Here is a 24,531-nt window from a genome sequence, read left to right as displayed (position 1 = left end):
TATGTATATAACCTAAGCCATCATATCTTTCAATGGCTTCATATTCATGTGAAATCTGGAGAGTGAATAAAAGAAATTAAAGAAATGATGTCATTAAACTGATAATGACTATTTTGTAAATAGCAAAAAACAACAAACAAATCTGTCTTGAAAGAAGAGTAGACAGCATGCTCCTTCAAGGCAAGGATGGTGAGACTTCAGCTCACTTACACTGGGCATTGTATCAGGAGAGGTCAGTCCCCAAAGAAGGACATAGTGCTTAGAAAAGTAGAGGGTCAGAGGAAAAGATGGGGAAATCGTCAAAGAGATGGTTGACATAGTGAGAGCAAAAATGGGTTTAAACCAAGAAGAAATTGTGATGATGGCACAGGGTCCAGCAGAGCTTCTTCCTGTTCTGCATAGAGTTGCTGTGAAATGGAGCCAACTCCAGGACACCTAGCAACAATAATTCAGTCTATATGCTGAGCAAATAATCAAAGAAGCTTCCCCACATGAACAATGGCCTCAGATGACAAGAAGACACATTAACGAGCCATAGTAGCAGAGAAGACAACAGTGGTGACCGAAAATGAAAAGGACATAACATAGTTACTGATGAAGATCAGTAACAGTGAAGTAATATTGAAGAACAGCCTTCAATACAGATATAATAAAAGTTAAATAATGGAAACAAAACAGAAATCCTCACAACTAGACCCAGCATCATGATAGACAAAGATAAGAAGCGTCATGATAAAGAAAATCCTGAAATTGTCGAGGATTTGGTTTTACTTGGATCAGTAATCAATGTCCAAGAATGCATCAGTGAAGAAATCAAACAGTGCATTGTCTTGTATAAATCTGCTACAAAGTATCTTTTCAAAATCTTAAGAAGTAAAGATGCCACTTTGGTGACTAAGGCACACCCAACCCAAATCGTGATATTTTCAGTTGGGAGAAAGATAAGGGCTCTCTTCCTATGTGATTTCTATTCTCTGAAAATCTGCTATGAGTCAGTTATGAATAGGTTCCCGCTCAATAGCAATGAGAGAGCTGTTTGTTTTTTAATATGCACACAAGCTGTTTCATTCTGTAGTAGGGAGGGTCTTTATGAGTGGGACCTGACTCGATAGAACCTAGCAATATGCATGTAAAACCTGGATGTTGAGATTCAAAACCAAAGTTTAATTAACCCGTTTGAATCATGCTGTTGGTAAGAACATTCAATATATCATAGACTTCCAGAAAGAACCAATCTGACTTTGTCAGAATGTTCTTTATAAATGAAAATGGTGAGACTTCACCAGACTTTGTGCATGTTATCAGGAAGGACCAATCCCTGGTAACGTGTCATGATCGGTAAAGAGAGAAAAACCTTCAGTGAGGATGAATACCATGGTGGCTGTGACAGTGGACTCAGATGTAGAAATAATTGTGAGGACGGTATAATAGCAGGCAATGTGTCCTTCTGTCACACATAGAGTTGTCAGAATTAGATCCTCACCATAGACCTAACAGTCAACATTACAATAAAGGAAGAAAAGCTGTCAATGACTTTGTCTTGCTTGGATCAACAAGTAACACCCTTGGTACCAGCAGTCAGGAAATCAGAAGGCGTATTGCATTGGGCAAATCTGCAGTCAAAGGCATCTCCAAAATACTGAAGAGCAATGATGTCAGCTTAAAGACTGATGTGCAACTGATTGAGGCCATGGTCTTCTCAGTTACCTGCTAAACATCAGAGAGCTGGATGAATAAGGATGATGGAAGAAGAACCTTTGAGTTGTGGTGCTGGAGAAGAGTCCTGAATATTCTATGGCCTGCCAAAAAGCAAACAGATATGTCCTGAAAAGGGTGCAGCCAGAATGTTCCTTGGAGCCTAGGATAATCAAGCTTCATCTTTCATACTTTGGACATGTAGCTAGGTGAGGAAATGCCTTGGAAAGTACATCAAGCTTGGAAAGAGCAAGGGTCAATGAAGGAGAGGAAGACCCCCAATGAGATGGATTGACATTATGACTTCAGCAATGGGCTCTAGTGTCCCAGAAGTGTTAAGGAAGGCACAGGATAGAACAAGTTTCAGAATGGCTCTTCAAAGAGTCACTATAAATCATACTTGATGACACCTAACAACATCAATAATCAACAACAACATGGCATGTTTTTATTTGGCATGGGCCCAAGCTCTTTTCTGTTTTCTGCTCCATATCACTTGTTCTTTCTTCTCTAAGCTTTTCTGGCAGAAATAAAACAAAAACAGGTTTCTGGTAGACAGTTTTCACATGGGAAGCTATTTGCCATCGAGATGACTCCATTGTCTGTGTTGGACCTCATGTGTGTCAGAGCACATTGAGTTTTCAATAGCTGGTTTATTTTCAGGAGGAGATTACCATACCTTTCTTCCAAAGTGCTTCTGGGATGAATCAAACCTGCAGCCTTTCAGTTAGCAGCTGAAAGTGTTTACATGTTATACTTCCCACTACCCCAACCTAGTGGATTGTCACAGTGACTGTAGCAATGGGCTTGAGTGTGTCAGAGATGGTACAGGATAAAACAAGATTCAGATCTATTGTTCATAAGGTGACTATGAGTTATAGTCTACCTAACAACAACAATCCATGTGGCACCTGTTAACAACAACTACCTCTGAAGAACTTCAATAAAACAAAAAAATCACAACTACATGTTTAAAATGACTATCGTTGGATGTTCTCAACTGAAGAATATGCACTTGAGAATTCTTGAAGGGAGCTCTGGTGGCCTAGTGGCAAAAAACCACACTGCAATCCCAGCAACATGCGATTCGAATCCACTAAATGCTCTGTTGGAGAAGGAAGGACAATCTTCTCCTGTACCAGTCAGCTCTGATTTGATGGTATACACACAAAAAATAATAAAATAAAAAAATTTTAAAAGAAGAATTCTTGAAACACCACTTCATAGTAGTCTTTAATCATTAATATATGCTTCATTAGAATACGGGTGTATCCTGAGGTTTTTATCTATGGCCTTTCTTTTTCCCCTATCTCTTAAATCTGCGCAATCATGTCTGGTATGTTGAGTCACCTTTTAGTAGAGCACATTATTATTATCACATTTTCTGTAACACAAGCACAGGTTCATTTGAAACCCCCAGGACCTCAATACCAAGGATCTCTGGAAGTACATGACTGTTGATTCTAACCCACCAGCCACTCTGCAGAAGTAAATGTGGCAGCCTGCTTCCATAGAGATTTGCCACTTTGGAAATCCTGTGGGTCAGTTCTACTCTACCTTATATGGTCTGTGTGAGTAAGAACTGAATGGGCAGCAATGGACTTGGGTTTGATTTGGGTCAAATACCAAGAGAAGGATCGAACTCTGGTGGCCTAGAGGTAAGGAATTGCCAACCCAAAGGCACATGGTTTGAATCACCAGAAGCTCCAGCAAGAGGAGAAAGATGGACGATCAACTCCCATGTAATGTACTGCCTCCAAAAACCCACTGGAGATTCAGCTAGGATTCACTCCTGACTCAACAGTACACAGCAACAACATCCATAGAGGGAGGCACAGCTGAGACTAGAGTGTTGGTTCAGTGCTTTTCGTACTTAATAAGTCTTATCGTTCTTTAATCTCATTGGGATCACCGGTGTGAAGGAAGGAACTGATTCTCTAAGAAGTGCTAGTTTAGAGGACATTTCTCTCAAGCATCCTTCAGATCTTCTCAATGTACTCTCCTGTTCCTTTCAGCATTCAAAGTCCTTGCACCTCCAAGCATCTGGTGTCCTGTTACTCAAATCCCTGCAAATACCCACATACCATTTTTGGTCTCAGCTTTACCCAACTGAGAAAACCTCCTGCTAAAAGTTATTTTTAAAAATAAATGATAGTTAACGGAATGCCGATTCCTTTTTCTTCTTTTTTTTTATTTCTCCAGTTTTCAAAATTACTCTTGCATTACGCTGAGTGAACTAATTCAGTCCCACAAGGACAAATATTGTATAAAACCATAATGATCTAAGGGGGTTGGGGCAGGGTGGAAGCAGAGGGATAAGGAGGTGCAGGGGGATGGGGGGATTAATTATGGGGTTGTACAATTTGATGGAGGGGTGAGGGAGATTGGAAGAATCTATTCTTGAAAACAATGTATTAGAATTTTGTAAATAAACTAGTATAAAATTTTTTTTAAAGTCAACTTGGGGAGGGGCAAGGGAGGAAGAGGTGGTAAAATGTGCCACAATGAATGAGTGAAAATCTAACTTTTCTGTAAACTTTTGTTAAAATCCCAATTCAAAAAAAAAAAATTTCTTTAAAAAAACTACTTTGTTCATGAACAGTAAGTGGTAACCTAATATTTAAGTCTTTCTCCTTGAGGTCTTTAACTATTACTTTAGTATTAACGATGAAACTAAGAGTGCCTTGTCTATTTAATATTCACATTCTATGTGCTGTCATTACATGGAGTCTGAACTTCCTCGTAGCTAATCCTCTGCTGAGTGTCCAGAGCTATAAATCACATGGGAGGAGATTCTTTTTCCTAAGAACCACTGGTGAATATGAGCTGCTAGAAGGCAAAGCCTCTCTGTTATTTGCACAGCGTTGGTGGTGGAGCAGCCACCAGAGCTCTGCATTCTATTATATTGTTATGTTGCTGATCCTGCTGCTGGTTGTCAGAGGCAATAAGTCTCATGGAAGGAGGCTGCACCTCTGTCCCGTGAAGAAGCTGATGGATTCCAAACACCATGCAATTCCTTACCACTAAACCACCATGGCTCCCTCCACATTCCATTAGGCACTGAAATAAGAATAATTTCATAATTATCATGGAGACTATATGCAGAAGGATTTACAGACTAGATGAGATTTGGGCTAAGTGACTCCAGGGTCCTGGTTTCCAAAGTCAAAGATTTATAATTTTAAGTAATGATGACCATATGATACCATAAAACCAAGCCATTCAAACTGATTATTTCAAAGGGTATACAACTTGATTCTTGAACGGATAATTTCAGTAAAGCTGGTACTAATTATTTAATTGAACCGCTTTCTCAGTGCATTGTCAAAAACAATTGATTAGTACTGAAATTTCTTTCCGCAGCTTTCTAGACAATGGAACATAACAGCTCTGCTCCCATATTTAAACATAAAATTATTATAAAAAGATAACTCAAAGCATAATATTTATAAATATTACATAATATGGTAAATATGCACTTGCCTCTTCTAAAGCAATAAAATAAAAAGCACCAGAAGCCATATCTATAGAATACAAAAGTTAAATGTGGTCAATAATAACAGGCATTGAAAACTCAAAATCTGGTGGTTTGACTTAAGACTTGAGGACATATTATTTGTTTTAAAAATTAGATCCCTTTCAACTCTTTAATTTTATATTTAGAAATTAATATATCTAAATTAGACAATAGCAAATTTCATGGTTATGTTATTATTGGTGGGAAAATCAGTTCATAGTATATTGAGTGTTAATTCTATATTAAGATATTTAGTAAATGATATTTAATTAAGTAAAAATAGATGCATAAAGCCTCCCATTAGTATATTTGACCTACTTCACTTTAGAAGTGAGATAGTTTGAAAAAAATTGATAAAACATATATAAATTTTGCTCAAATTATTTTTACTAGCATTTCATTTCTTTTACCCAGCTAATAATTTCAACATTTCTTTTTTTCTTTTAGGGCGAGATTCTCATTCACCAGACTCAGGTACAGAAAAGCTATTCTGAATCGCTAATACATTTCTGAGTATGGTATTTTTTTTCCAAAACAGTCATAGCCAAATTGTTGTGCTTACATTTGTTTTAGAGTTCTATCGCACAGTTTTGCAAATTAAATGGAGTTATATTTCTAGAAAGAAAATTTCAATGTAGGAAATAAAAACTACTTTTACTTAAATCTTGTAAGTGAATGTAGATATTTTTGTATCCAATTTATTTTCCCTTAATAAAAGCTTGGAGATCTTACAATGATCGAAATCAAGAGACACTGAACGGAGATGCTACGTATTCCTCTCTTGCAGCAAAAGGTTTTAGAAGTGTCCGACCGCACCTCCAAGACAAAAAATCACCTCTTCAGGTAATCTCGCACACTCTTATCTGCTGGGTTATTTTTAAACATAGTTACTAGATCTCTGCTTTCTAGCTTCTTTGCTAGTAACCTGCACAGGTTCAGCCTTGATACGTTTATTACATATTTGGTTTTCCCTGTTTTGCTGGCCAGACTTGTATTTGAAAAATTAAGGGCAAAATTTAATTTTTATAACTTTTCTTTCTTCTGATTGACTGGTCCCCTAAAAGTAGGTCAGTTTCTAATCTAATGTTTGGCCACATATATTTGTTATGGTTGAAAAATATGCCAAAAGAACATGTATTAAATGATTTCCCAGAATTAAGAGAAAGATGGACTTTATATTCTTTATAAGAACTTGGGTTGTTGTTTGGTTTTGGGGTGGAGTTGTTGTTGTTGTTTTGGTTTGGGGTTCTTTTTTGCTGGTGGAAACCACTGATGATAGATTGAAATGATTCTACAAGAAGTGAGAGCAATCTAGCCAACAAAACACGTGGCATGGGAAGAAGATTTGACATTGCTTCATGTTCTTTAAGGTCAAGCTTGACACAGATTTCTTTAATGACTAATTTTTACTTTCTCTTTTTTTTTTCTTCAACATTATTTCCTTCTCTGGATGCTTTGACAATTCAGATGCCCCTTCCACCGCCCAGGAAAGAGAGTTTTTGTAACTCCTTGGTGACTAGTCACACAAAGTGTGACTTTGTAGATCCATTAGTCACTAACACACAAGCACCCTCTAGTACAGAATACCTTGCTTATCAACAGCCTGGTAAGAGGAATATGTATTCCAGTGAAGATCCCAATCAGACAATTGTGTATTCTGAAGAATCTAACACAACCATGTCTTTTACGCAAAAAATTACCAATTCTCTACCAGTAAGTGCTAGCACAGAACCCCCACCATTTGCTGACATCAGAACCCCTTTCCTACAGGAAGACTACATGCAAGATTCTCAAACTCGGAGACTATCTAGCTTGAAATTAGCCCATAGCCCAGATCTAGCAGGCAGCAGCCCCTTTAATATATCACAGGCTTCCACATCTGCTGCCCTGCCAGTATTACCCAGAAGGCCTTTTTCACCACCGCCTAACACTGTGCCTGGGACACACACAGCGTCTCTTTCCATTCAGATAGCTCCCCTTTCAGGACAGGATCTTGAAAGCCTCAAACAGCTACCTGAGCTTTCTCCAGAGACTACAAAGATGCCTCTTCAGCAAGAGAGACAAAAATCTACAGTTGCTGCTGCCTCTCAGTCCTCGGACGGCCGGGTGGTACATTACACTTTCTTGTCTCTTTATTCAGGCGTGTTGAGAGACCCTAATTCCTTTAGTTTGGGCTTCTTATATAACCAAATGTTTTGCTTTGCTCTAACCAAAAGTTTGGAAGTAGAAAGGGAAAGGAGAAAGAAACCACCTTCCAAATTGAAAGCTCTACTTAGTTCATTAATACATCTGGAGCTCTTTTTTAATTAAAGAAAATAATACAGAGAGAGAGAAACCATCTGTAAATAATTTTCTGAACATTTCTTACCTAATCACAAACTTTCTAAATGCAAATAAGTGTTGGGTTTGTTATAATGGCACTGCAAACTAGTGCTTAAAGCACTTTTCAGTTTTAAAACAATTAAATTGTATGACAAATTTGTTTTACATACAAATCTAAGGTCACTATGAGTCCTAATCAGTTCAACAGCACCTAACAACAAAATAACAAAACCTTGCAGTAATACCTAATGCCATCAAGTCAAAGTGAGCCTCCATCAGTTTTTTGAAGCTATAAATCTTTATGTCCAGGAGGCAGGCCAACTTCCTACATGGAGTAGGCTGTAGATATAAACTATCAATTTTTTGGGAAGCAGCCTGACATGTTACACACTATGCTACCTATGCTTTATTGTTATAGTCAATTATAATTCTTTTCCTTGTTGTTACTGGATGCCATTTACTGATAGTGATGCTATGGACAAAAGACCTGAAACCTTGTCTATCCTGCACCATCCTCACATATCCTGACACGCAAGAATCCACTGTGGCAGTCACCATGTCAATACACCTGGTTGAGGGTCTTCTTCTCCTTTACCAGCCCTCTGCCCTTCCCTATATCATGTCCCTTTCCAAGAAATAGCCCTACCTAGCAACATACCCCAAGTACATGAGATAAAGTCTCATCATTCATGACTCCAAAGAACACTCTGGCTGTACCATCTCCAAGACATATCTGTTCTTTCTCTTGGCCATCACTGGAATGTTCAGTGTTCTTCTCCAGCACAACAGCCACACTAATTTTATTTTTATTTTTTTCAGTCTCTTTTAGCTCACTGAAACTTAATCATGGTCTACTTGTTTAATTTGATGTTTCAGAAATAATAAAACTAAACCCATTCTTATCAAGATTATTCTAATTTAGTGACCATTTAGAACAGAATAGAGCTGACCATAAGGTTTCCAAAGTTGTCAGTCTTTATGGCAACAGACTGCCTAGTGGATGAGGAGTCATCCTGCCAACCCAAAAGCAAGTGGTTCGAACTCACTAACTACTCCATGACTTAAAGACCATTTCATCACCAGAGCTTCTTTTGCATACAAGTAGTAGGTACCCTACTAAATGTTAAATGTTGTTGTTGTTGTTGTTGTTGTATGCCATCGAGTCACTTGTGACTCATAGTGACCCTATGTACAACAGCCCTAAACCCTGATCTATCCCTTGCCAATTGCATTGCCTCCGACACACTCATCCCAATTACCCCAGTCACTGAATCAATCCACCTCATAGAGGGTCTTCCCCTCCTGTGCTGTCCCTTCACCCTCCCAAGCATGATGTCCCTCTCCAAGGACCATAAGGTCCCTCCTTACAACATGTCCAAAGTATGTCAGACGAAGCCTCAGAATCCTTGCCTCCAAGGAGCAGCCTGGTTTAACTCTCTCTAGGATGAATCTGTTTTCTTAGCAGTCCATGGTACACTCAATAGTCTTCTCCAGCACCACAGCTCAAAGGCATCAATTCTCCTATCCTCCCTAGTCATTGTCCAACTCTCTGATGCATAACAAGTGATTGCAAAGACCGTGGCCTATATCAGATGCACCTTAGTCTCCAGAGAGACACCATTGCTCTTCAGTACTTTGGAGAGGTCCATAACAGCAGACTTTCCCATCGCAGTATGTCTTTTAATTTCCTGGTTGCTAGTGCCAAGAGTGTTGACTGTGGAGCCAAGCAAACTAAAGTTGTGAATGATGCTGCATGAGTATAAATTTTGAGCTCTGGTAGTGTACTGCCTTACTTACTGGGTTGCTAACCAAAGGTTTGCAGTTCAAATCCACTAACTGGTAAAGATTCACAGTCTGGGATACTTTATAGACAGCTGAATTTGAAACCCGTGCTTGATACTTAAAATTAGGTGTGGTCAGATAGTGTTGTTGTTGTTGTTGATTGCTGTCGAGTCAAGCACAACTCATAGTGACAGTATGACCAAAAAGCCTGAAGCCTTTCTATAAGTTTCCAGAGGCATGTTGTTTAGGAAGTGGATGCCACTCCTGCTGTACATTAAAAAAAAAAAATCCCACACTTTTCAACAACAAAAGGAGATAAAACTATAGAAATAAAGTAGACAATGCTGATTAAGGGTATGGGGAACAGTTTCCATTTTGAATAAACAAAAACACTAAATCCACTGTCACAGAGTCAATCCAAACCAACTCCCACCCTCAATAGGACTTCCACAGCTGTAACTCTGAATGGACGGAGTGGTCAAATAGACTACTTTGAAAGGCAAGACAGCATTCACATATTATAATGATGATGTAGGCAGAGAGAGCATCTAATTTGAAGATTTCTAAGTCTGAAACATGCTGGGGCTGTTCAGTGTGGGAAAGGAGAAGGAAATGAGGTAGAGTTACAGGAAATGAAGTCACGAATGCCAAAGGTCAGATCATAGCGGCCCTAGGGAGCCACTGCAAAGAGTCCAATTTATCATCAGTGAAAAGGGAGGCCTTGGGGATTATGAAAATCCATAGAGTGTAACCCAAAGGTGGTACATCTCTGGTGGTTAGAATCTACCAGCAGCTCCATAGGAAAAGAGTCAACAATCTTTTGTCTTGTTGTTATTAGGTTATGTGGTTATTGTTCTGTGCCATCAAGTCCCCTGTGACCCATAGCACAGCTCTGAACCCTGCCCTGTCCTGAGCCAGTCTCACTGATTTCAACACTCCCACCCCTATTCCCCCAGTTTCTGTTTCAATCCATCTCATCTAGGGTCTTCTCCTTGCTGTCCTTCTCCAAGGACCAGTCTTTACTGGCCACTTGCCCAAAATATGTGAGACAGAGTGCCAAAATCCTAGCCTCCAAGGGGAAACTTGGTTTCTCCCTCTCCAAAACAGACCTATTTGTTTTCCTGGCAGTCCATGTATACCAAAGAAATTTTTCTTCTAAAGTTCTGCTAAAGAGTCATTTATTAGCTTGTTCCAACAAACACAGCAATGAGTTTGAGTTTGAATTTTATCTTCTTACATAATCTTTCTGCTCATTGAATGGAGAACAGACAATAGTGGGTCAAGGAGGAGAGCGGGCAAACCAGTTAGGTTGCTCTTGGAATAATGCGCAGGAGATATGGCAGCGGCTCAAAGCAATTTAGAGGCAGTGGAGGTGGCAAGAACTAATCGGATTCTAAACGTAACTTGAAAGTAGAGCAAACAGGACTTCCTGGCAGATTAAACATAGGATGTGAGAGAAAGAAAAGAATCAAGATTGGCTCCAGTCTACAACTGGGAAGGATAATATTGTCACCAGCTGAGACTGGAAAACTGATGGTAAAGCAGATTGGGGAAAAGACCAGAAGTTGCATTTGGAATGTATGAACACTGAAATAGAAATTCCTGGCTTGCACAAATGGTTCAGTGAAGATTACTAAACCAAAGATCTGAGGTTCTCTACTCACTCAGAGGCACCTCAGAAGATAGGCTTGCCATTCTGCTTCTTTCTGAAAGGCCTGGGCATTGAAAACCCTGTGGAATAATTCTACTCTGTATACATGGGGTTGGCACAAGTTGGAGTAGATGTATAGGCATCTTTGCTGAGCAGTTGAATTAATAATCTGTAGATCTGAAGTTCAGCTTATAGATGATTTTGATACTCATAAGACAATTGAGATCAGCAAGGAGGTAAAAATAGAGAAAGGAGACAGCCCAAGAACTGAGCCCAAGGGCTTCTCAACATGTAAGCTTCGTAGCTGGAGTCAGATGAATCCAGCTGCAGTCTTTCTTTGGACCTCAGTCTCTTCATGTATAAAATATGGACATTAAGAAAGCCTATCTCCTAAAGTTTGTGAAAATAAAACAATGCAAATCAAGTGCTTGGCACAACTTTTGGAGTGCTGTAGGAGCTCTCAATACATGAGAACTGTTTTGAAAAATTAAGAACACTTGGAAGTACAAAACAGTTTACATAAAGCAGGTAGCTGGGCCGGGAAGAGAACAATTAATTATATGAAAGTCTGTCATACAGAAGAAGGTAAAAACCTCTTTTTCCATTCCATAAGATCAATATGTAGAAATTAGACTCCTTATTACTCTTGAGTCAGAACTGACCCAAACGTATCCTTCATTGGGTTTTCTAGGTTGTAAATTTCACAAGAAGGGATTGCCCATCTTTCTCCCACAGAGAAGCTAGTGGATTTAAACTGTCTGAGATAGGAGAGGCCTTTGAACTGCCAGCACACCTCCCTATGCATTATGCCACCAGAAGTCCCTATGTATATGTTAAGGAAGGCAAATTAGAACTCAATAGCAAAGATATTTTCTGATAATTAGATTGGAAAATTTCTGTTCTAATCTGCCTCTAAGACCCCATCTATGTCACAATTCTTAAAATACGACACCTTGATAAATTCAAAATCATATTTTCAATCAATCTCAGAGCACCCAACCAAATAACCAGACCCATCACCACCGAGTTCATAGAAATCGTACCAAACAGAGGAGAACTTCTCCATATGATTGCCAGGGTTGTAAATCTTTCCAGAGAGGTCAGTATCTTTCTCCCACAGAGCAGCTAATGAGTTCAAAAACAGCCCATCTTCAGATTGGCAGTTGAGCTTTTAACAAACAGTAGCACCACCAGGGCCACAGGGGAGAATATGTGCTCCCCAGATAGGGATGTCACACTTCCACTAATGTGTCCAAATCTGAGTGAGTGGTTTTTACATCATCTATCATTCCGATGTGGTTGGAGATCATATAACTATAAAAACTTGTAGCAACATTGTTTTTATCAAAGGCTGTTAGGCCAATTTGGGTCAATGAAATCCAAGTGACACAGCTCAGCCTTAGAGAAGTGGGGCATAGGCCGTCAACTACTCTCTCAGCTTGAGTCGTAGGCTCCAGGTTGTGCCTTGTCTCTTTTCTCTGTGTGTCTGCATTATGCTCCTCTCATAATCGCTGCAGTCTGATTACTTGGAATTGCTAGTGGATTGCTGTAGATTCTCTGACCTTAATTATGCATGATCTTGCAGCTGGGCCCCCTTCAGCAATCTGACTAAGGTGTTCTTTGACATATAATTCAAATTCCTGGAAGAGTGGCAGAATCTGATTGGCCCAGCTTGGTTCAGTTATTCCCCATCCTAGACAAGCAGCTCATATTCCCATATAGAATCACCTGGTACAAAACTGGCTGCCAGCTACTTCCTCCCACTCATCAGGATGGGTTGCCTGGGGAACCTAGTGTAGCTTAGAAGTGTGGAGATAGGGGAAAAGAACATAATTGGTTCTGTATAACCTGCTGCCAGAGATTTCTGTTTAAAATACATTACCGTCAACTCAACCTTTTTCCATTGAAAACAAAAACCTGTACATCCTTTCCTTCATACATAGACCCATATGTTCCTTAAAAAACAAGGGAGATGTTAAGATCCTAGTGTTGTACTAAGTCATATGAGAGTCTGAGGCAGAAGGAAAACTATGTGACTATAAATACTTCTATGTGTATATATGTATTTTAATAGGTTTTTTTTCTGTAGAACATTTAAATAATCTTTTAAATAAGATTGGAAAATTGAGAAATAGGTATATGAAGACCTTCAACATTATTTTATGTTTAAATGTTTTGTTTATTCCAGAATAGAATTTACTATAACTTTAGTTCACCTTAAATAAATTAAAGATCATTTAAAATTGTTATTGATCCAAGGAAATTTGCTGAAGGCTGAAAATCTCCCATTTGAAAAGGAGATAAGCAAACAGAAAATTTTGAAAATAAATTATTAATGAGCTCACTTCTTTTAAATCCAGGATCACATTTTTCTTTGTGTCTCAGTCCCCAGAATGACTTGACATGGTACTAGTATGAAGGTAAATTTACTTGATATATTCGTTGTTGATTTTTAGTACTGATTTTTCTTTAATTAAATTTATATGTGTTCATCTCACTCATGGTGTTCCAGCCACTCCCTTAAATCTGCCAGCAACGCCAGTGCCTCTGTGGCATCCCCAGGCCTAGACCTGCCACACCGTCTCCATGGAGTTCTCCCCAACTCCATACCAAGCTCATCAATTATCCTTAGCTATATTTCTCTTCCTTTCACTTCCAACTTCTAATATTTCGGAGTCATTAAGCTGCTGGCCTGAGCGTTTATGACTACAGACATTCTGTTTGGTTGCCAAGAGTTCATTTTCATTTGTATTTCAGCCGCCTATAGAAGAAGCATGCCTTCTCCAGTCCCTCACAACTCCAAGCATTCCTTCTTATTTGCTCAGGAACCTGATTTGCACTTTTCTTGCTGCCTAACCCATGGTGGACACTTGTGTTTGCAAAGCCTGTGTCCTACCCAATATACTTTTCCCATTGTTGACGATCATCCTCTCTGAGTTCCTCAGGGAACTCCAAACTGGACTTTGTGATCTCTTTAATTCTACTGACAAAAAAAGAAAAGAAAAGAAAGCATTCAACTCATTGGCAGTTTAAGTCTTCCCAGAGTTGCTTCAGAAGAAAGGCAGGTGATCTAATTCTGAAAGATTGTAAAGGTTGGAAACCCAGTGGATCACAATCCTATTCTGAAACATGTGTGATTCCTAAGAGTTGTAATCTCTATAGCAAATGGTTTAGTTTATTTCGATTTTGCACCCACTAATACGAACGTTCCTTGTATCATTTTGAGTTGAACTTATTTAGACCAAGATACTCAATGCTCTTTTGAGTAAGCAAGAGCTCTCTCTTTAAGATATAAGAATTGAAAATCCAGGTGTTATGCCATCACTTTGACAAAGATGAGGCAGCAGCAAGTTGTTGCGTCTGGCTCCTCCTTCCCACCTCTATATCCCAACACTTAGGGAAATTGAAAAAACAAACAAACAAAAGACCTAACTTATCCTCACTAAGAGTTGGTGGCCCTTGATTGATGTTCAAATACTTTAGTCATCGATGGTCTTGAAAAGGAGACAAATTTTCTACAGCATTATATCTTCCTGAAAATTCAATAGGAAAGAAAACAAAACTGTCCCATGTTCAAAAGTAATTTGAAAAAATGCATAATAATTTAAATTAAGAAGATCTGTCTTTCTTCCCTTATTCACACCTAGTTTCTCTTCTTACATTTTCTTCAGGGTACATGTGGGACGTGGTCAGCTTGTCTAAGAGAACACCTCATTAGTGAGGAGGCCAAGCTCATTTAACAGGAGCTCCTTAACAGGAGCTCCACGGAATCTAAAAAGTATTTTATATCTTTATGGCAAGATATTTCAAAGTTGCTGTGTGGGTGACCGTAGACATGTCTTTTTGAGTTCCGCTATATTTTGACTCACCAGGAGGCATTGCATCTGCTAACTCCACCCATACATTCACGATGCAGACTCAAAACTGTGAGCATACAAAGAGGTGGCAAGAAAAAATCAAAAGATGAAATCGTTCTGTTGTCTGTAGATACTCTTTTTGAAAGAATAGTGAATGGGTAAAGACTATTCCCAAGCTCAACACTGTGCAAATACACAGTCATATTATTTCTGACATGGGTGGTTTTAGAGAGAAATACGCATTGACTTTTGAAATGTTGCCAGGACAAGGATATAGGCAAGCCAGTCTTGTAAGAGTCTCAGCTATTTCGCATTGTTTCCTTTGAATTTTAAAGGGAAAAATTCCTTTGAGCTGGTAACACAAATCCATTTGCGTGATTTATATTATTTAACAGAATTTTCACTTAGTATAAGCAAAACTAAAAAGAGATTAATGTTACATGGAAACTTCTTAAGAGAAAATGCCTCACTGTAAGAAATTCCCGTCACTCTACCCAACCCAAGACTGCTCAAGCTGAATTCCATTCAGACTTGTAGCAAATTTCTAAAATGTTAATTGTAATTAGTATTGTTTCTAAATATTGTGTTTTATTACTAATAAAATCCTCAATTATTTTAAGCATCTGGCAGCCTAGTGATAAGAACTTGCACTACAATCTCAAAGGCACTGGGTTCAAATCCTCCATCTGCTCCCCAGGAGAAGGATGGGCAGTCTCCTTCTGTGCAATTTACTGCCTGTGAAAACCTGCTGGAGAGTCAGCTATGAATTGATTCCTACTTGTCAGCATACAATAACAACGACAATAAAATTATATTCTTATTGAATATTTAAAAGCTAATTGATTTTTTTATCAGTTAATTCTAAAGATATTTAAAACCTTGGATAGTAAAATATAACATTTAAGAGAATATTTTTTTAAAAAATTAAGGAAATATGTCTTTTACCCAGGGTTGGAGCTACTTTTAAATTAAAGTACCCTGGTGACACAGTAGTTCAGCACTCAGTTTCTAACAAAAAGGCCAATAACTAGAATCCATCAGGTTGCTCTGTGAAAAAGAGATGTGGCCGTCTGCTTCCGTAAAGAGTTACAACGTAGGAAGGCCTGCAGGCTGTTCTGTTCCATCCTACAGAGCTGCTATGAGTCACTCTGTGACAGTGGGTAACTCATTACATTAAGGACGTACCTCAGAGCACCTACAAACCCCTAAAACTGTACATAGGATTTTATGTACATCTGAATTGGTACATTTTCCTAAGAGAATATCACTATCATCATATTTCAAAAAGGATATATGATCCAAAGAGGCCTTTAGTAGTATTGGACTTTTTTTTTTAACATTCTCAATTAAAAACCTGAGGAAAAAATTTAAGACTTTATAGGAAACCAGCAGTGTGCATGACATCAACTATATAAAAATGACAGATGGTCAAAGACTCCAATGGCACCACTTTAAATCTTTACTAGACAAGATTTCTTTATAAAGTTCTTTTTAACTCATTTACCATCTATGTATTATTTCCCATATATTTTTCTGATCATCTGTCTTAGCTGGTCTTATGTCAAACACATAAACTCTCTATTCTAGAGAGGGCAGTTGAACTCATAAGGAAGAACATTTGCTTCAAGATTTCATTTACTATGTTGAGGTTACTCTTCACCAGCACAACTGACATTATCAAGGTTCTGATCAATAGTTCCAAGGACCTTTAATGGGTCAGCTTCTCTTCCTTCTACAGACCACCCCTCCATCGGTGTTAGCCTCTTTGGTTTTACAGCCTTAGAGGTATTAAAGTTTAATTTCTCTGTCAGTTTCTTTCTCCTTCCCTAAGATTTAAAACCAAGAGGACTTCTAACCATATCCAGCAGGTGGTTTGACACTTCATTTTTCCCACTATAAACCTCTGTTTGGACTGCAACATTATTCTAAAGTTCAATCTTTTCAGTCATGTCAAAGAATACAGTCAATGAATGGACAGGAGCCAAAATAGCCTTTCCAGAGAGTTGTTTCTAGTTTCATCAAGCTTGAAAGCCATATGTCAAGTGGAGGGGGACGTGTGAAATGAAACCCCAAGCCCAACTGCTTCATATTTCATGAACATTTTGGAAGGTGGATGGTCATAAAGAGAATTCTGCTCTAAAGAATATTTTGAGGGATAGAGAACTCATTCTGCTGACTGATAGACATCAACTATCACATCACTGCCATAATTACAAATACAAAAACTCCCAAAGGAGGAAGAGGAATGGAATTCTCAATGTGTTGATTCTCTTAAACTCTCACCGGAGAGAAACTGCAGTGCTTTGCAATGCAGTGTGAAAACTGACCTTGTTTCCTGCTCCTCCCTAAAAGACACGGACTGGACTCATTCCCCTCCCCCATGTTCTTAAACTTTTCCTGTAATGTGTGGTTGACACCTAATCCATCTGAGTGTTCTCCCGAAAATGCTTGCCAATAAAACGTATGCTTTACTTTCTTTGTTGCACTACAGAAAGAGCTATCTTTATTCCTTGGGTAATTTAGATCTCTTACTCTTGTTTCCTCAAACTCAGCCTGGAAACCAGGACTTAGCTGCCCATGCGTTGGAGGAAAATGTTTCCTAGTCACAGGGTCAGACCACACCGGAAGCCTTTTCTCGACCCCTTCTGCACTACCCTTTGTCCACACCACTCTTTCACCAGACAGCGACTCCAGTCCAGCATCGCTTGGACTGCTCACCATCTGACAACCTGTGGCCTTAACGCCTACTTAAACTGGGATCCTTTCACACTGTTTATGTAGGCAGCCTTTCTCTCTCAGCTCCTAAAAGCAGTCATGTCATAGGTTCTTGGACCACAAACCCACACGCCTGGGTGGGCATACACACACACACACACACACACACACACACGCACACAGAGTTCTCCACAGGCCTTCTAGATGAGCTGCACAGTGTTAACTCTGACATCACTCCTCACACACAACCCCCAGCCTTGAGTCAAAGGTCAGCTGTGACAGATGGTCTCACCTTAACACCTTCTGCTGCCACTCATGTAATTATTCCTCCTTCCTCTGCCTCTACTGTTTTATATACAGGTCTCCATAGGCCAAAACAGCAGATTCCTTCTCTGCCATCTCATTTTGTACTGAGTATTTTTATTTTGCATAGTTGATGATTAGTAAACCAACTCTGAACAATCTACAAGGGATAACTATTCGTCATCTTCACAAGCCTCCTTGGTTGAAAATTCCATTATATTCTCTTCATTCTTTTCAGAATTAGTTAGGCCAACACAATAGTGCTGTAATGAATGTGTTTACAGTGATTTGCCTTAATGACAAGTTATCTAAGAAACTTAGACCTAAGTATAGATCATAATATTATTATTATATTTTAAAGTCTTAATATTTTTTAAAAGTTTAGCTCATCATAACAACTAATAAAGGTTACCTCAGATTAGTGCATACTGTTTTCTCATAGAAATTATTAGTGACTGCATAAGTTTACTCCTTTTTTTACTAAAAGCTACCATCTTACAAGAATAAATGAGGAAATCGAAATCAATATTATAGGAATGCAGCTTTATGATTTTTTGGAAATGTTTCTCCTGAGCCATTTTAGCATAATAACTTAGAAATTTATTGTTTTATATAAATATTTTCCATACATATTATATCATTTAACTAGTCTACATGACAAGGACAGTTCACAATAAATATGTGAATGGCTAAAATAACTCAGAATTTTATGAAACAATTTCAATTGCATGTAATTTATTTACCATGGTCTTTATATGAAAAGCACATAACTTTAGACTAAAATTGGAAATTTATTTCCAAGAATAATATATAATGAACTTTAAAATAAGTATTGTCATAGCCATAATTTTTTGTGCTACCTAGTATTCCATATCAATGTCATAAATCTGCCAGCACCATATATGGAGAAATATTATTTGCATTTGCTTTCTAAGACACTGCAATTATAGATGAGAAAAGATGATATTTTTTAATAGAGTTCAGTATTTATTCAGTGACTGCACTAAAAATGTTCCATTCAATGAAGTTTCAGATTTCATTTCCCAACATGATACATTTCCTGTTTGGCTGCTAACCCAAAGGTCAGAAGTTCTAATCTATCAGTTGCTCTGAAGGAGAACAATGTGCAGTCTCATTTTGTAAATATTTACAGCCTTAAAAGTCTAGTGGAAGGTCACTTTGAGGTGAGGTTAAAATTATTGAGAGCCTCTTCTGTGCCCCACGTGACAAAGTCACTGGTACTATGGGCTTTTTAAAGAAAATATTGTGCTTTACAACACTTAGGGTCCTCTGATAGTGTGGTCTGTAGGGAGTTGCACTATGAACTCAAAGGTAACATCTCCCTGACAGTTTGAATCCACAAGTGGCTCTGTGGGGAAAAGACTGGCAGCTTCCTCAGAAGCAATTTACATCCTCCTAAAACCTGCTGGAGAGTCAGCTGTGGGTTGGTTCTGATTTAACAGCATTGAGAAAGAGTGAGTTATAATACTTCGAGAAGGTTCTCAAATTGTCCTTAAAGTACAGATTTGTTTCCGTGTGTGCTTACCATAAAGTTTAACTGAATGCCTTTCCTAATGTTTTGTTTCATTTGCATGCGTTGTGTAATCTCCACACTTCGTATATATTGTGAGTAGGAAGGATAGAAAGGGGTGCTTGACAGGGGTGAGCTCACCCTCTAACTGGTTCCATTTAACTGAACATGTACCAACTGAATGTGAATAGCTACTGCTATTAGCAAGAGACTGCAACTAATAAAAAAGGAAATTTATATCTCTGTCTCTGTCTCTATCCATATCCATGTCTAACAAAAAGCTGGAAATACCATTGAGGCTATAAAACACTCAGTTATGAAACAATCAAAACAATAAATTTTTAAGAGCCCAAAGGTTCATAAAGTACTAGGACAGATTAGAAGGAGAAGGCAATGTGGTTGGCATGTCTTTCTGATGCTTTGCCACTTACCAGCTTCTTCTAGAGTAGGCTCCAACATGGTAAGTAAATCTAAACATTGTGTCCTTGTTAGACACCTCAGGAAATGATTCTTCACCAGCCATTATCCATGACTAAGGCTGAGAGCCAGTTCCTTTTCTCATATCAGAGAACGTTCACTGGGAATCCATCATGCAGAATAGTGTGAGGGCATTCTGACTATACAGGTTAGAAGCAGAAGAGCAAATTCACTGTCCACAGTCATTTCGTTCTGACTGCTAGAGAGGCCATTCAGCTTTTCCTTGGCAGGGCACAATGCTCACCATCAGCTGCTGCTTTTCTTCCTTGACCCCTCTGTGCTCTCTGACATATACAAAATAATGTTTTCAGGGGAAATTAACTCTGACACTGAGGGGGAATGTGCCATCTCTCTAGACATCAATTTTCAAAGGAACTAAAACTTTACAGCTAATCTCTGTAATGGAGTGAGAATGGTTTACTAACATCTGAACGAATAGTGTTTACAAGGGTTTGAAACTTTAACAAAATGCTTCTTCGCTTTCCCCAGAGCCAGATAACAGTGAATGGAAACTCTGGTGGTGCCGTGAGTCCAATGAGTTACTATCAAAGGCCGTTTTCCCCCTCAGCTTACTCTCTGCCGGGCTCGTTCAGTTCAAGCATTACCATGCAGCATGGCCGGTCACTTGGTAAGTAACCTGATTGTCATGATTTTCTTCACAATTTCCCAGTATGGCTACTACAAATCACAGGAGAAAAACATAATATCTCAAAGGAGCTTTTCAAAAAGGAGGCAGAAGCTCATAATACTCCGCTATTTTATCACCCTTCCCTACAAGAGGAGTTAGGGGCAAAGGATTCAACAATGGAGAAAGAGGCTTCAGCTATTCCAAGAGGTGTTTCCATTAGTGGCCAAGGCTGAGTAGGCAGTTTATGGGGAAGGGAAGAAAGAAGACGTCTTGATTAGAGAGAGGAGCATTCGTGCCAGCAAGTGAACATAAATGTAAAGTTTGTTACTCCAGTTTGAGGCAGCCAGTGTTTTTATAGAAGAACTTTCACATCAGAAAAGTATTTTGCTAAAGATGAGAAAGAACGTCTTAACAGTTAAAACAATCAACAAGGGGACAGGCTACCTCACAAAGTAGTCAAAGAAACACTCAGAGTTCCTTTACATAACCTTACATAAGGAGCCTTACTGGCTCAGTGTACTAGTGGCCTAGTGGTAAGAAACTGTGCTACAATTCCCAAAGACACATGGTTTGAATCCACCAGCTGCTCCACGGGAGAAGAATGGACAGTCTCCTCTTTTGTGATTTTCTATCCCTGAAAAGCAGTTGGAGGATCAGCTACGGGTCAGTTCCAACCTGATGGCATACAGTGGTACAGTAAGTGAGCTCTGGTGGCTTAGTGGTAAATTGCAGTTGCACTGACAGTTCAAATCCACTAGGTGCTTTGCAGAAGATGACGTATCTCCTCCCATGTGATTTATATCTTTTGAGAAACCCCTGGAGGCCCAGTTGAGTTGGTTCCAACATAATAGCACAGAAAAATAGTGGTACAGTATGTCATGTGCTGGGCTTCTAACCAAAAAGCAGTTGGTTCAAATCCACCTGACTCTGAGGGAGAACGATGAAACAGTTTCCTTTCAGTAAAATGTCTATAGTCTTTGAAATGTGACAGAAAACCATCATGGGTATCTGTTTTGATGTGTCTTTGGTATTATTTTATGGTGTGATAGTCCTTAATCTTTTGGAATTTAACTATTATATGAAAGATGTAACTCTCCTTCAGGAGAGGGGATAAAAGTGCACATTTACATAAAATTTAAACATACAATTTCATAAACTTCATGAACAATTTGAAGCCTCCTGGTAAAGAAACCATCCTAAACAATCAAAACCTTTTTATGTTCTAAAATATACTAGGAGAGTTTTAAAACAAATAAATACTTATGTACCACCCCCCACTATCAAGTTGATTCTGACTTAAAAGGACCCTCCATCAGGTTTCCAAGACTGTAAATCTTTACTTAATAGTGTTTTTTTGAAAAAAAATTAATTATCTGAATTGAACGATTGTTTGAATTCAGGATAAAAATGTCTGTATTGCTGAACACTTGGAAGCTTCCAGAACAGCAGGAGCAGGGCTGAGGACAGGATGACTAGGGCATGCTCCCAGAGACCTTGTTCCTCACACATTCGAAGAACGTGATGCTTCTTACACTTAAAAGAAAATGTTATGTTTCCATGAAGTATACGCATCGTGGAACTCAGCTTCTGTGGTCAACAAAACCTTCATAACTCTTAAGACTTTAAATGTAGCTGCGGGACTCATTAAAGAAAGTGTAAATATACTTGTGCTTTCTCTAACTCTGCTCCTGGGGATCATGTGAATCTTATAATGAAGTCCTTTTAGAATATAACAGAGTAGAACTGCCTTGTGCCAGAATTTTGCCCTTGAGCAGACAATGCACGGTACCATTTTATAATGGGAGTCACTGTATCTGGATTTTTCCCCCCATGGAAGTTGTGCTGCTAATCTTAAGGCCTGTGGTTTGAATCCACCAACTGCACTAAAGAAGGAAAATAGGCAATTGTCACCTTTTAAAAAATCTCTAAAAACCCACTTGGAGGGCCAGCTGTGAGTCAGTTCTGACTTGACAGCAAACAACAACAACATGCATTATTACACAAACAGTGAGAAACTCTAAAAATTCTGCTAGTCTAACATGTTCCATCAGGGGCTCTGGTGGCATAGTCCATAGAGAATTGATCTGCCAACCCAAAACCACGCTGTTCAAATCTACCAGTTCTTCTGTGGGAGAAAGATGGGCAATCTCCTCTCATATAATTTACTGACTCTAAAAACCTACCTTGTGGTTGGCTATGAATCAGTTGCAACTTGATGGCACATAACAACTACCAGAAGAGTCAGTGGAATTTGTACTTTAATTTCCTATGCAGGTATGTTGAAAGTTTATAAACATAACACAAAGATAATAATTTGATAAATCTCATGTAATTTATAGTTATCCTCCAATGACAATAAGTTATGGTTTGGGGCATTTTTATAACTCAAACAGATATACTATGGGCCTGTAAGTATTTTTAAAAAAGTCCATTCTAATAATTTAAAACCATTAATTCACTAATAGTCTTTTCTTTCAATATCTGTTTGGATATGAAGTTTTTTAAATTTTGGGGGGGTTTGCCTTAAATTTTAGATAATTATTATAGAGCCATATATTTTGTTCTAAAAGCACATATCTGTACTTTTAAATAATGATAGTTGGCATTGTCACAAAAAATGATTGTAAAGTAAAATATGACCCTAGGAACATTAGTAAGTGTAGCTCAGCTTCTGCTTCTGTATCTGTAAATGGATGTTCTCCCAAGATTGTTGCTCTGATCAGGTGGGCCTCGCTCATGGTGACTCCACACACAACAGAGAGGGACTCTGCCCAGGCTTCCCTAAGATCAGTTACAGTTTAGATCATTGTGATCCATAGATCTCCACTGACTCTTTTGGAAAAGTATATCACTGGGTCCTTCTTAGTCTCTCTTAGTGTGCAATCCCCAGTTAAATTTCCCCAGCATCATAGCAACACACAAGTCTTCAATAACAGATAAGTTAGTGACTATGTCTAAGTTTCTTGGGCTCAGCTTGGGTCTTCTACATAGAAGGCAAGAATTCTATTCCTGAACCCTTTCCCTATTAGCAAGCTTCCTGAGAAGGTAAAATGAAACTATGTATGCAAAGTGCTTACTTTGTATAGCATCTGCCACATGTTATTCAGCAAATGTTTATCTTCTCTTATTCCTCTTGCTGAAACAATGAGGTTCTTAATGTTACAAGTCTGTTCAATAAACTCCTATGCATTAGCAATGTTACTCAAAGTAAATTAATGAAAGGAGTTCATAATGGAAACAAAGACTATGTGACAGATGCCAGAAATATACAAGGGTAGGCACATTCATTCATGACTCTGTGTATCAAGTCCATTATATTTTTTTCCACAGATTCCACAGAGACCTATCCCCAGCATGCACAGTCTCTGGACGGCACCTCGGGCAGCTCCATCCCTCTCTACAGATCTTCAGAGGAGGAGAAGAGAGTGACTGTCATCAAGGCCCCTCACTACCCCGGGATCGGGCCTGTGGATGAATCAGGAATCCCCACTGCAATTAGGACGGTAGGGATGGCCTGCGTGTTGCTCTGGGAGTGTGTGGACGGTACAAAGGCTGGATTGTCAGTGGCTTCATGCATTCCTACCATCTTATATAATGAGGATCTCACCCGGTGCCATCTGAATTCTCATGAATATTATACTGCGTGTGGTAGAGGAAGAGAACTGGTTGCAGAAAATAATTGCATTTTAAAGTACAATCTCAGGATTTCCATTGTAATTAAAAGCCGTCACAACGGTGGTTCTGTTTAAATGATAGAAGTATGCTTTTTGCCTTCTACCAGGGCATGTTGGGGCTGTAGAAGGAAAAAAGAAGGACGTGTGAATTCTTTGGCTCCATTGAATTCCCACATGCATTGCAAATAAGCCAGAGATTTGTTTCTTGAAATGGATGTGTGTTAACACCAGAGTTTGGGAGCTGTGAATTGAGAGTTGGGAGGTGAGATGTTTGGAATGTAGAGAGCTAATGTCATTGGAGGGAAAAAGCTGTCTGAGGAAAAACTACACATTTTAGTGTCCCTCTTCAGCTGTGCCTGCTGAGAACTCTCCAGGGAAG

The 24,531-nt window shown here is 38.8% G+C and overlaps 1 protein-coding gene across 6 annotated transcripts in view; it reads left to right on the top strand.

Moving 5' to 3' along the window:
* Window positions 1–24,531, top strand: part of SORBS2 (sorbin and SH3 domain containing 2) — a 252,030-nt gene that overhangs the window by 143,094 nt on the left and 84,405 nt on the right. For 4 of the 6 annotated variants that reach the window (XM_006882251.1, XM_006882252.1, XM_006882256.1 and 1 more), the window contains 4 exons: window positions 5,660–5,686; window positions 5,931–6,055; window positions 20,340–20,478; window positions 23,809–23,981. In XM_006882251.1, coding sequence (XP_006882313.1) covers window positions 5,660–5,686; window positions 5,931–6,055; window positions 20,340–20,478; window positions 23,809–23,981 — 464 coding nt within the window. Of the gene's footprint in view, window positions 1–5,659; window positions 5,687–5,930; window positions 6,056–6,829; window positions 7,322–20,339; window positions 20,479–23,808; window positions 23,982–24,531 lie in introns of those variants that run through there. The other 2 variants (XM_006882258.1, XM_006882254.1) reach the window with 2 other exon arrangements.

The sequence above is a fragment of the Elephantulus edwardii genome, unplaced genomic scaffold (genome assembly GCF_000299155.1).
Source record: "Elephantulus edwardii isolate Elephantulus edwardi_28Jun2011 unplaced genomic scaffold, EleEdw1.0 scaffold00018, whole genome shotgun sequence".
In the NCBI taxonomy this organism is placed as follows: domain Eukaryota; kingdom Metazoa; phylum Chordata; class Mammalia; order Macroscelidea; family Macroscelididae; genus Elephantulus; species Elephantulus edwardii.
Note: the sequence above shows the minus strand (reverse complement) of the source record. Positions and strands in the feature narration are given on the sequence as shown.